At 42.5% G+C, this 14230-nt stretch overlaps 1 protein-coding gene across 2 annotated transcripts in view; it reads right to left on the reverse strand.

Moving 5' to 3' along the window:
• The window catches only part of taf2 (TAF2 RNA polymerase II, TATA box binding protein (TBP)-associated factor), a 30473-nt gene that overhangs the window by 13487 nt on the left and 2756 nt on the right, over positions 1–14230 (reverse strand). The window contains exons 5-18 of one of the 2 annotated variants that reach the window (XM_061261470.1): positions 13783–13924; positions 13044–13275; positions 12447–12631; positions 10037–10150; positions 6141–6240; positions 5967–6052; positions 5316–5451; positions 5048–5202; positions 4439–4553; positions 4233–4342; positions 3696–3761; positions 2569–2626; positions 2281–2475; positions 427–567 (exon numbers count right to left, since the gene is read on the reverse strand). In XM_061261470.1, the coding sequence (XP_061117454.1) occupies positions 427–567; positions 2281–2475; positions 2569–2626; positions 3696–3761; positions 4233–4342; positions 4439–4553; positions 5048–5202; positions 5316–5451; positions 5967–6052; positions 6141–6240; positions 10037–10150; positions 12447–12631; positions 13044–13275; positions 13783–13924 (1835 nt within the window). The remainder of the gene's footprint in view (positions 1–426; positions 568–2280; positions 2476–2568; positions 2627–3695; positions 3762–4232; positions 4343–4438; positions 4554–5047; positions 5203–5315; positions 5452–5966; positions 6053–6140; positions 6241–10036; positions 10151–12446; positions 12632–13043; positions 13276–13782; positions 13925–14230) is intronic. The other variant, XM_061261479.1, reaches the window with a different exon arrangement.

Here is a 14230-nt window from a genome sequence, read left to right on the forward strand (position 1 = left end):
AGCTCATTTCGGCCGCTTGTATACGCGATCTCGTTCTTTCGGTCACTACCCAAAGCTCGAGACCATAGGTGAGGGTTGGGACGTAGATCCACCAGTAAATCCAATATGAATTGGCATGAACTAATTAGTAGTAGTTGTTAGTATTAGTAGTTGTTAGAATGTATTAATGATGTACAAATACATAAACAAAGCACAACAGCTTAATGTTACAGTACACAACTACATTAGTTCATGCCAATTCATGTAACCTTATGGTAAAGTGTTACCGGTATCGCTGTGTATACGCACCATTGCAACTGCTAAATTGAGATAATGCTACATAAAAACAATTTGTCAAACAAGTACTCTCATGGATACTACGCTATGAGCAAGCATAGCTCAATGAATACGTGCAGCGCGTATGTGCTGATGAACGTGGCGTAATACCTTTTGTAAGAAGTAGCTCTGGAAGCTGATGAAGTTATTGGTCTTGACGATGTTGGGGCAGCTCTTGCAGCAGAACATCCGGGTGAAGAGGGACTTCATGGCAGGGGGCCCCGTCCACGTACTCACCATGGAGTTTGCAATCTAAAAAACATTTTTAAAGAACCATCTGTGAGAGCAGTCCAACACACTCGTGTTACAATGGCGCCAAGGATCCTTTAGGCCAGCGTTTCTCAACTCCAGTCCTCGCCAGAAGTAACCAGGAAAAGTAACCACATTTTGTTGTGACCAGGAACTCACACACCTGATTTAAATAATGAAGGGCATTTTTTGTTGGTTTGATTGGTTCAGTCACGTGTGAGTTCAGGTGTGTGAGTTCCTGGTTACAACAAAAACCTTCTGGCACGTGGGACCTGAGGACTGGAGTTGAGAAACACTGCTTTAGTCAGCATCCCATATGCAGGCCAATGCACAAATGTTGCACATGTGGGACTATCTCTCCTCCCATATTTGAACCCTAGCAGCTGTTGCACCTTACTCATCTTCCACAGAACCATATCGCAATCGCCCTGAGGGGGGTGAGGGGGGTGAGGGGTGCGAAGGGCCGCGGCCAAAGACAGCTGTGGGGCCCCGAGAGGAGACCGGGGCCGAACGCAAAACGTGTTTGAAAGCTGTAGCGTTCCACATCATCCCTATCAAGGTTTTGCAGTTGGAAGCCAGAGCAAAACAAGATACGCGAAGCGTCCTCAGCTTGTTGTGAAAGTAAGCCCTCCCCCACAGCCTGCTGGACTCCAGAGCTGATACTGGATCTGGCCTGCATAGTTTGCCCCAGAAAAAAGACGGCTGTGACCTCATTGTTCTTCAAGCGAGGGGGGGGTCGAGGTTGTTAATTAGCAGCCGGCGGCCCCCCGGAGCGCTCATTAGGAGAGAGGGTCTGTGCTCCAACAGGAAATTGGAGGATTTGTGGTAATCGGGAGGTGAGCACGGCGGGCAGGATGTTGTCCTTGGGAAGGTAAACAGGGGGGGCTCAGTGGTACAAGCTGTTTGCATTGCCTCGGGGCCTTTCCAGCTGTTCCCCGCTTCATACGAACAGTGCACGCTGTGTTCTGCGTTCACCAAGCGGCATGACCCCACAACGGCCACATCAATCAGGGCCACCTTTCACATACTAAAACACTGGTCGCAGCCATAACACCAGGGGTAGCATAGCCAACGTAGGGCTCGACAGATTAAAAAAATCTATCTGGAAAATTTACATCTGCATATCAGGGTGCCGTAGAATGGAACATGCTGTAAATCTGAGGTCAGAAAGTTGAAAAGTGGATGTTGTGCAACATTGCAGAGTAAACCACCCCTTTAACATCACTCATAAGGTTACTAAATATACTATATCTGTCTTGTGTAAATTGTGGTTCCATTTTATATGCCGGTTTTCTATATACATAGTTTATATACTTCTGTGTTTTATCATTTAAGCGGTGGAACAGACCTGCCAATGTCATGTTTGCCTATTTATTTGGTCTTTCAATGTTTCTGAAAGTTTCTGAAACTTTATTGTGTTATTCTCGATCATTTATTAATTTATGTACGACTGTGTATGGCTGTGTGTTTATTATGATTATTGAAACAAACTAATCTATTCTTTCACAAGCCTTTTGAGGTTTATTCGTCTACACAAGCTATTTTTATACATACTTACAGGTTCAGTTCAAGAATAGTTAGAAAAATGTAAAATGTTGAAATGCAACCAAGAATAGACCCCAGGCCTGCCAAGTTAGGGAAAACTTTTTTTGAGTACCGCTCTAGCTTGAGACAAGCCAATCATCAAATATCTCAGGGAGAGTCACAGTTTCTCACCTTGGCCAGGCAGAAGCAGGCCTGCATGCGCACTTTATAGAAGCACTGCTCCTGCTCCAGGATGTCAGTTAGCGCCAGGCGGGAGGCTGGCGTGGAAAACTTCTCCAGGGCAGAGATGGCCTCCTCCTGGGCCACCACATCCCTCTCATAGCGCAGCTGGTACTGCCACATGAAGTCCGCCTGCTCAAACTCCACCTTCACAACACAGTAACAATACTGTTATCTTCACAGGGCCTTTCCTTGAGACTACAGTAAAGATGACACTTTAAAAAGATTGATTCTACAGACCTTGCGCAGGATGGACATGTCTGGGTCAATCCGAATCCACAGTAATGGAGAGTCGGCACTGGTGTTCCAAGGGAAAGGAGTATAGTTTTAGCATGTGGACCGCCTTAGGTTATTTATGGCACTTTAAATTGCCTTACTGAAACATATATATATATATGAGAATGCTTTGCATATTAAGGTTCTGTTCCACTGAAGAAATCTAATTTTCAGTCAAATTGACCTTTTTCTGTCTACTGCTGCAAATCATCCCTCAACTATTGAACTGACAGGATGATACCACCTTTTGAATGATTACTAAGCCATGTGTTAGTATAATTATTGACCATTTCTATGTTTGGAGTCAATTTTCTCAAAACCTGATTTTTGACAATATTATAGAACTCATTTTTCTCAGTTCGTAGTCATCATATCATCATGAAACTTTGCAAACCTTTACGCCATATCCAGGAGAGTGTTTTGAGCTTTAGGGGCGGGAACAGCATCACAAATCTCATTGTTTTATCCTGAAATTTCATCATTTTTTCTCCAATGAAATCCAAGATTTCCAGAAAAATGACTATTGGGTACTGGTGATAAAAAAACATCAAAATCTTACTTGGTTCAGATTATAGACTGCTACAAAATTGAATTTGTCATTTCCGCCATCTTGAATAAAGTATGCAAATGAGCTAATTTACAGATTTTGTTGGAATTTATCTTTTCGAGTCCATACCTCATGATAATTGAAGTATGTACCTCAGAAATGATCTGGAAGACCAAAGATGCGTTTCCGGTGGAACATGACCTTAAAGCATCATACAGGCTGTCCACACAGAATGACAGCAGTGCATGTCACTAATACAAAACAAAAAACTCAATGAACCGGGAACCAGGAAGCTTCGCTTGGTGCTCACCGTACAGTCCTTGACGCTCGCCCTAGCTTAGACTGACCACTCCTGGCCCTGTTTCTGCCTCTACAGCCCTGTACTCTGTGAAAAAACAACTCTCCACAATCACCCTGGCAGTTTCTCAATCACAAGGCATTAGTCAGCAGTGGGAGGTCACTGAGCCATCGAAGCGGGTAGATGTCTGATCTGCTTGTGTGCGACTGGTGTGTTACATGGTGGTAACTATGCAGGGACTCTTACTCCATTGCAGATAGGTCCATGTCCACCTCCTCTCCATTCATCAGAGGAATCTTCTTCTTTTTGTTTCTGGAATGGGGAAAAAAAACAAGGGTTATTTTCCAATGCAGGGACATGGTTACACGGGGCAGGCACATGTTTAGACATGTGTTCATGTTTAGCTGCCTAACTGTCATGTTTTGTTTCCTGATTGTCATGTTTTTCTGGTTAGAATCCAATCATGAGTGTGCACCCATCTAGCAAACGCATGCATGTTACAGATTGGATGAAAGATATTCATATGGTGAGCCAAGATTCACCTAGGTTCTTTCTGACTGGATCCACTGTCATATCTATGATGTATTATTTATTATTCAGTTACCAACAACAGTTTGCAACAACATTTTTTGCCAGTGTTTTGATGAAATTAACAAGTGCAGTCTGTCTTGTTCTGCTGTGATAACAAACTAATCCGAAGAAAAATCCAAAGCCTTTGCTATGAAGAATCGGTTCAGAATTTGACAAAAGGTATCACTTGTAAAATAAAATAAAAGAACTCACCGTCTACTCTTTGAATGGCATGGGATATCATGCTTGAGACTGTTCTCTTCAATTTGTAAAGTGTGGTTGAAGGACCCGTCGAGTTCCTGTACGGTCACCTTAATCGGGCCCTATGAACACAGAAGCACACCATATTTATCCTGTTAATACTTAAAACGTGCGTACAAAACTCCAGGCCTCATTCTAACACGGGGCTGTGCACTCACCACGTATTTCTGAGTCCCCGAGGATGTGTAATCCTGTCGGATTTCCAGCTCCAGTACGTTACGCTTCCTGTTGAAGGCGAAACTGCCAAAGAACTTCACCACCCCACTCTGGTCTCTGGGATCGCATGTAAAGGCTCGACAAAAGCATCTGCAACCTGGAGTCTCTAATCAGACATCCGAGCATCTCACTGTGCAATCATAATTCATATGCAACTACGTAAATGCATAGGGGAGGGGTTCTACTGTCTGTAATACTGTTTCATATCTGCCACATTCAGGCATAGACTCACTTATGCCTTTGAATAAGTTATATAGAGGATCACTATTGTATGAGCTTCTGTGACAAATAGGATATGAGCACCATGTTACGCAGTGTCACAAGGCAAGTAAGTCAAATAAGCATGGCCCATGCTTAGTCTAATCAACTGTGGGTTGCTTTGGATAAAAGCATCAGCTACATAAAAGTAATGTAATGTAATAGAGACAGGAAGTTAATATTACTATGATACATGGAGCCTGAACCACATACAAACTTAATTTCCATGAAATAGTTATGCTTGCAATGACCCTGAGGTAGTGCTGTATTGCGAATGACAGGTGGGAGGATACACCCATTGCTTGATGAGGGGTCCGATGTCCTTGCCCGACACGTTGGAGATGGACTTGAGGAAGCCGGAGGTGGACACCAGCATCTGGCTCCACATGTGCGACTGGTACTTCTGAGACGAGGCAGTGCTGGCCAGGCTCAACAGCTTGTTGAACACCTTCAGGGTCAAATGAACGCTCTTGAAATTCAAACTCTCAAAAAAAAGTGGACGGACGGAGTAGTGCGGGAACGTTATGAAAGCAGAGGCTGCTGTGGTTCAGCGGTGCTCACCTGCAGCATGAACTCCATGCTGATGCGGTTCTCGATCAACCTCATGACAAGGTGGGCCTTGCACTGGAACATCTTGTAGTACTCCCAGGACAGCGTGTGGGGGTGTTTGATGGAGAAGTGCAGGTGAGGTGTGGGGCTGGAACAAAGACACCCTGTTCTCATATCTGACCCCACGGCTGCATTACTGCCAGCTCTCACAACGCCAAGTAACTCTCCAAGTACATGACAACTGCCATTCAGACATGAAATCAAATGAAGGCCGTTTTTTTCCAAGTTACCCTCGGAAACCGCTCTTCGAGAGGCCCGGTTTATACGACAAATGGCCTAAATGCTGCCAACTACGCTGGAGCAGAATGAATTGCTCAATTCAGATTTTTTTCCACTCATACTGCATACATTGGAAACTACTGAAAATGTTTTTCAACTCAAAACATGGCCTTCAATATAAGTATTCAAACTCAAACATGAATCTGTCAAAGTTTGAGATGTTTATAGCATTGTTTAAGAGAGACTAGTTGCACAAGAATATTTATCCATGAATGTAAGCTTAGACCGGGTCGCTGCCTGATTCTCTAAAATGAGGTTAAGGACATGCCACCATCGCCCTTGCCCGGGCAAGGAAATTGTTTACGGAAACTGCTGCATGCTTACTTGTCTTTTTCTTTAGTACCACAGAATGTTGGATGAAGTAGAACACCCCCTGTCTTCAGTTCGTACTCCACTATCTTGTCCAGCTCCTGAGGACCAATCAGATCGCAGATGTTGACCACTGACTTCATCATTTACATAAACAACGCAGCACCCACAGCAGAGCTGCACGCTCACCTCTTTGATCCAGTGACGGTATTCGTTCACTCCAAACGTTTTCTTTAGGTACAGCCCATAAATGTACCCTGAGATCCCTTTCAGCACCCATTCATCAGCCCTTCAAGTAGAAACATAATGAACATTTTAGTGCCTCTTTGTGACAAAATATGGTCCTGTCTTCCGATTCTAGACTAACTGTTATTCAACATAAGCGCAGAATGCAGTACAATCGACATAGCACATTTGCAATATCATAGTAAGTTTGCTTCAATTAAGTAAACAATGCCATCATACACATGGATTTGTGAACCAAAACTCACTGACCACAAATATGCATCTGCCAAATGAAAATATGCTACATTCATCTGGGTGGCAGATCTTTTGCGTCAACAAGGCACATCAGTAAAAACAGAGACCAGCAAAAGACAGTTAGCTTTTGGGAATGATTAAGGAACCCATTCTGAGAGCATCCGTCTGGAGCCAAAGCCAAGACACTGGGTCTACCCACGTTGTTTACTAAAGCTGCTTTCACATAATCAGCGTTGAAATGCTCGACATAGCGTCAAGCCAATAATTCCTACAGAGGGAGCGTTGAAGCCCAACTTGGCAGCAACGCTAAGCCTGGCATAGCGCACAGCTCAAAATTAAGCTAAGTTGAGTGCCATCAGGGTTCAAATTGTTTAAAATTTGAACTTGTTTGAAACCGACCTTTCCTAGCGTGTCCATTTACATCATAGCTTTGTATGAAGCAGGCTACTAAGCAACACAGACATGGCTGTTTCACATAGGCTACAGGGCTAACTGAGTTAAGGGATAACGATTTGGGATAAACTCAATATTACTGTTTTCACAAAGCGAGTCGGCTACACAATTTAGCCTTTTATAACTGCAGACAACCTACTAGCCTACTATAACATATCGTTGCAACTTGGTGCAGTTTAACAAATTAACGGCTTCCTGGTTGGATGACGAAAAAGTTTCAACAACTGGCGGCACTCGATTCTTCTCATTACATTACAAACATACATATTGGCATTTGGCAGACGCTCTTATCCAGAGCAACATACAGTTGATTAGACTAAGCAGGAGACAATCCTCCCCTGGAGCAATGCAGGGTTAGGGGCCTTGCTCAAGGGCTGTGCGGATGTTATTGTGCCTTGACCGGGGATCGATCCACCGACCGTGCATGTCCCAGTCATGTACCTTAACAGGCCGCCCTATGTGTAGACCCTTCTCATGTGTAGTTAATACCTTACTTGGCGTTGAACCTAGAGTTTGAGACTGATCATATGAAAGCAGCTTAAGCGTGCCCACATTATTTACTAAGCATTCTGTTAGACAGTCGTTGCTCTAATGAACAATGTGGTTTAAAAATATGAGAGACAGCACCAAGAAGGCATAATGTCACACCAATACTAACAGAAAGCACCTGGTACCTTCGGAAGCCCTCCTGTTATAATTATAACTGGGCACAGCCATTATTAGCTGCAGCGGTATTGCAAAAGATCAATACAATGTGGCCATGCTGCTGGAACATCTTTAAAAGAATGTTCCAGCAAAACTATTTCATTTTCTGCAAAAAAATACATGGCAAAGAATCAGACAATTTGAATTATTCTGTGACGTTGAATTGATGTCACATTAGCGCAATAAAAGATTCCGAAACACAAAAGAATTGGACCAAGTTGATGTTCTGCATGCTTTGTCACGATCAGCTTACACGCTTATACAGTGGATTGTTCATTTTAACAGTCTATTTATTTGCATGCTGTGATCTTATTGACAGCTTTACATCTACAGAAAGAACTCAGTTGAGCTTTGCGCTCCAGTTGCTATAAACATAATACAAACTCATAAATATACCGTTACTAGGTGAATATGAGCTCAGTTCCTTGAGGCTGTTACAGCCTTGGGCAGAATTAAAACCACACAATTAATTGTAAACAGGCGACTGGTCTCTATATCATAGGGAACACTGGTACATTTTTCACCCGTGGCTTATACGACACAAATAAAAGCACAACCCAAGCTTCCACATCTGATTTAGGTTTAAACACTTTGCAGACAGGGGGTCCATTGTTTGCGGTAATCAAACATTTGGACATCTCTTGTGAAATTTCTGAATTCCACAGAAGTGATGTCCAAAGGGGGCCTTCACACTGGATGCCAGCAGCTCATACAAATCCATCACGCCTATGCACAAAGGCCCAGTTCTGTCAGGTTCGGTTCGTTTGTGCAGGATATTACCGCAATAAGGAAAGGCAAAGTGTGAGGAGAAATGTTTAAAGCATATTCATCCGATTTAACTGCAACATTTCAAAATGTGACATTTTTTTTAGTTATGAAATTACATGTTACCACACATGATTCTTTATATTATTTTTGTTGAGAAAACATTACAGGCAAGATTGTGTTTGTACTGGACAGTATGAGGGTAAATAAGCGTGGCATGGATTAAATGTCGGCATGTTATGATATTGGTAAGAGGATACAGTCGGTAAACTATAGTAATGGATAAGAGAGTAGCCATGTTGTAAGGGTTATAATAGGGTAAACATGGCATGGCAAAAAAATCAATACAGCATATACAGTGCCCTCCATAATGTTTGGGACAAAGACCCATAATTTATTTGCCTCTCAACTCCACAATTTCTGATTTGCAATGAAAGAAATCACATGTGATTAAAGTGCATATTGTCAGATTTTAATAAATCTTATACATTTTGATTTCACCATGTAGAAATTGCAGCAGTGTTTATAGACCCCTTATTTCAGAACACCATAATGTTTGGGACACAGCAATGTTATGTAAATAAAAGTAGTCATGTAGTATTTTGTTGCATATCCTTTACATGCCATGACTTCCTGATGTCTGTGACCTATCAACATCATAAGAGTGTGGATATCTTATTTTCAGGTTGTCCGACAAGTGATACTATGAGAATTGGAGGGTGGGACTAGAGTCAACTGTAAATTATGCTTATACAGTATGGAACATATTTGTTGGCTGAATGGCTTTAGATCATTAAGGATCCATGATATAAAATGAGCCTCAAACCAACATGCTGCAGGCAGATACACAGTAGAAACAATAAATGATGGGTCTTTGTCCCAAACATTTTGGACAGCACTAAATCCTCAACAAGTTTTTATATATGTGAAGATTTTTGAAAAGTTATTTTACAACCTCAAAATAGCTGATAATCCCCAGCCGAATTCAGAATGCAACCACAGCCGCATTAATTAGCGAATTCCACTGCCGGCTTCGGAGTGTAGACATCCTCGGTTCTCCCCCAAAACAGGTGGTCTCACCAGCTGCTTCTCATCACACCACAGAATACAGCTTAGCTTGCAGAGTGGAGTTGGAGGAAGACCATGCAGTCCACGGGGGCTCGAACAGCCAGCAGAGGTTGCCAGATAGCGATTAGATCCCTATCCCAATAGAACGCTCCAAAATACAGGGCGACGCAATCAGCAATTACACGTCATCCTATGGAGCCATCAGCCACAGTTGACACTGACACAGTCTGGATTCGACCCAATGCCGCGGGTCTTATCCATACACCTCTGTGTGGTGCCTTAACCGAATGAGCTACGCAGCTGCCGCCACATTAGAACATTAACTGGAATTTGTTCAACTGGATGACTATGAGACAGTTCGTATTATTTAAGATATTCACCAATGCCCCTCACCTCAGCAACTCCCACTGTGATACATTTCCAAACTACAACCTACAATTTTGGAGCCCTAACTTGTGGTTAGTACAAGTTGACCACATTAAATTTCACATCAAAAACATAGATGTGAAATGAAATAATGTTAGGGACAACCACATTTCTGCTGCATCAATAAGAAAATGAGAGAAAGTGCTCCAAACTCACTCGGGCTAGGTCATGCTGCATTAATTACTTACCAGGACATTCGGGATATGAAGCAGCCAAAGAATTGCTGGGCCAAGGCTTGAGCCAAGCAGCGTCTGGTCAGGGGAGTCTGGTCTATAATCATGCCGCTGTGCAGGAGGTTTGTACTGAGAGCACGGAGACAGAAAAAAACAAAGCGTGGGGTTTCATATGTTTTGAAAACAGCGTCAGCGCAATTAAGGGAAGAGGGGGGAAAACAAGCTTGCGACCGGTCAGAACACACAGCCCAGAGCTGTTGCTGGTCTTTGTCTCGGGGGAACCAGGGACACCTGAAACAGCTGCGGCAGTTTGGGAGGACACCCAAGGTGCTCTGGTGCCCCGCCGGGCTGCCGGTTTCCTGCACGGCGAGCTGAACTGAAATGCATTTCACTCTCACTTCTACATAGACCAATCACAGTTCACATGACCCACTGGTGAAAATCCACTGGATTCAACGACAATGAGGTTGACGTCCAGACTGTCAGCTTTTTTGAGGGTATTTTCATCCATATCGGATTAACCTTTTTGAAATAACATCACCTATTTTACATGGTCCCCCCATTTTAAGGTACTACAAGTATTTGCTGAACACAGATGTGTTTTGTTAGGCAGCTGTATTCATTTGTCGTTAATAAATGCAGAAGAGAGATGTTGATTTCTAGTCTTGATTCTAGACTTTGGAAAATGTTTTTAGAGTTAGACCGCAGTGATGATGCAAATTAAGCTGGCCATCATAAGGCTCAGAAATGAAAAAACATTGCAAACCATTGCAGGAACAATGCAAAAACCCTGGGCATGTCAAAGTCAGCAAGAAAAAAACTGGTGAACTCAATTATGTCAAAAGACCTATTAGGCTGAGGAAGACCACTGTAGTGGATTGAGCCTCTATGGTGAAGAAAACCCCCCTGACAATGGCCCAACAGTTCAAAAACACTCTCCTGGATGGAGGTTTAGATGTGTCAAAGTCTACTATGCGTAGAAGACTGCACCAGCAGGACTACAGACACTACAAGATGCAAACCACTGATGAACCTTATTACAGTTTGTAACAGCTAAAAAAAAAGCACCTGAAAGAGCCCCAAGAGTTCTGGCACGAAGTCTTGTGGACAGATGAGACAAAGATTAACATGCACCAGAGTGACGGAAAGAGGAAAGTGGGGAGAAAAAGTAAAGGTCATGATCCAAAGCATGCCACCTCATCCGTGAAACATGGTGGAGGGGGTGTTATGGCTCGGGCCTGTATGGCAACTTCAAGCAGTCACTGCATTCAAAGAATACGCGACCAAGTATTAAAAATTATTATTATTATTATGTTAAAATGTCCTATATTTTGATGCCCAAAAATGGGGGGGGACTATGTACAAAAGGTTCTATCATTTTTAAACGGACAGTCTGCACTTTAAATGGACAAGCTCATTTTCATTGTATCCGTTCAAACTCACTGTCCAATTAATTTATGGTGCTGATTGCAAATACTTAATGCTTTATTTCCTCTGAATGAAATTAAAATATAACAAATACATAACATAGCAAATACTTTTCATAATATGTGTTCAGCTCTCAGACCAACCTTCATTGTGATTGCAAATTTAAAAAATCTATTAAAACCCCAAAATGGTTAGGCTAATTCATAGCGCAGCTGCCCTTTCTATATTCAAAACCAACAGACACAGCACAAGACCTTCGGCCTAATGGAATTCAAGCCCACCTTTTCTAAACTGCAGATGAGGCGCAGTAAATATATGTAAAAGTGACATTTAAGGTACATTTATTATTAAATTAAATGTATTTCTCATACCTAAAAGTGTAATTTCTGTACATATACTACAGTAGTCATTTCAGGTTGACTTAAACCATTGGCCTGCTCCATATCAAACTTTGTCTGAAATCAGCAATATGTGGGCTTCTGTGCAACCACACCCTCTAGTGTTCACGAAGTTCTCCATTTTCATGCTCATGACCTCTCAGACCATGTGACTATAGAGAGCACTGAATAGGAAAATTCAACAAAAGTGTCAACAACATATTCTTCACAATCAAGCATTTACAAATAGCGGTGCTGCAAATAATAGCTTTATCTTCTCTGGGTTCCTGGCTTCATTAGCGAATGATGTAGTATTGGCTAATACTACATCATTCAGAAAGCATAATGGAACATTGTGAAATCAAACAATGAGATTAGCGATGTAATAATGGTGTTATGTAACAGTCCAACTATATTCAGGATCTCGCTGAGTTTAGCTGTTGGTAACTTCATATCTGATATAAACCAGACACTTTTGATGCAGAATCAAATGTTGCAAAATCAGTAATGCTTCCTCTGCTTTAATCTTCTTACAACATAATACTTGGGAAATTGAGCTTACTATATTGTATTGTGTAAACATACAACGGAGTAAACTTCAAAAAAAGAGCATTATTTACCTGAAAATGCTCATAGATGCATAAGAGGACACTTGGACATAGGCCTCATCAACAAACACAGTCTTGAAGCAGGAATACGGATAGCGGCAGGTGAGGATCTCTTCATAGAACTCAAAGATCTCATGCAGGTAGGACATGGAGTGCTTCAGCAAGGGCAGTAGCTGAGGTAGGCAGAAGTGTGTAACCTTAAAAGAAAAACAGGAAACGCATTCATTACTAGGTCATAAGACAACAAAAAGAATAAGACTGGAATCCTGACCTTATAAAAATGAGACAATGAGAAAAAGTTTGAATACTCTTGAACACCATTCTATAAGTGGAATATGCTGAGGCAATATCTGAAATACTTTTGTAAGGCCTTGGAAACCAGGGTTTATAATTTAAAATGAGGATGTGGGGAGAACTGCTTTGTGGTACATGTCTCCATCTACTGGCACAAACTGATAGTGGAACAACATTCCCAAAAACGGAATTTTATTGCATACCAAGATTCATGTTCTGCAAATATTTTCCCTTGCAGAATATATTTCCTGCTGTACAGCCACACAATTTGAGCCAAACTGAACTAATGAGCTGGCTTGGGCCATACTCAGCCACCTCATGCATGTAGGGGTCCACCAGGATCTCAAAAGGCCCCACGGCCAGGGAGATGTTGGGGGCCGCGGTAGGGATGGGCAGCATGTAGTGGAAGGTTTTCTTCCGCATGTCATGGGTGTAGACCGTCTCCACCAGGTCCCCGCAAGAAACCGCCACCATGGAGGCGTCCACTGTGAACTCCAGCTTCCAGGTACACAGCTCAGAGTACGAGTCCACACAAGGGAACCAGAACCTGCAAGCCCAATTCATATCCGTTAATACCTGTGAAAAGCTCAGAGCGACAGTCCACAGGGGACCCAACTGACCTAAATGGTCATTGTCAGTACCACCACCACATAAGTTCTGATTAACAGTCAATGGGGGAACTTGAACAAAGCATACGGCCCATATAAAATAATAATCAGCTTCAGTATCAACACGTGAACACTAAAGACTTCAAAAGTTATAGATATATTGACAAACTATACCAAAAGGGGTGCGTGCTCACATGGAATGACACGATACCTTTAAACATTCCAGCCAACCCTTCAAGAATGATCTTTATCTTAATGCAAATGCTGTGGAAATAATACATAGAGCGATCTTGAAACATGACAGCGTAATTAAACCAGCAAGGTGATGAATGCTGCATTTGCATAGTAGAGAAGATCCATTTCAGAAGGGAATGACAGTGGCAGGAGACAACATGCCTGGGTTTAATAAATGAATGAGACGTCTCTCACACTGGAAGCCCACATACCGTGTGGAATTCTGATATCCGAAGGAGAAGACGTGGGCGCCTCTCTCCGCCATGCTGCCCTCCACGTCAGGCACCACAAAGTGCAGACCCCCTTTAGGCTGGTCCAGGGAGAACTCAATATACACCTTCAGCACCTTCATTTCTGACCACAGGGTGGAATTTAATTAGAAGTGATGTTCCCTGCAGTTTTTGGAAACTTTAGCCTAATTGCCTGTGTGGCAAAACATTAGTAGCAGTAGCTTCAGTATCACTGTTATTTGATTTGATGAACATCTGATCGTGTTACATCGCATTCATGGATCTGTGCCTGTGGAGTACTGAAGATCACAGTCGCCATGCTATTAAGAATTTGTGTGGGAACATAGTGTCAGAGGGATGTTCTTTCTGAAATCTAAAGGCCAGTCTCCACCAAACAGCCGAGACGAGACAAGACAAGACAAGACAAATC

Source organism: Conger conger, chromosome 1, assembly GCF_963514075.1.
Source record: "Conger conger chromosome 1, fConCon1.1, whole genome shotgun sequence".
Lineage (NCBI taxonomy): Eukaryota > Metazoa > Chordata > Actinopteri > Anguilliformes > Congridae > Conger > Conger conger.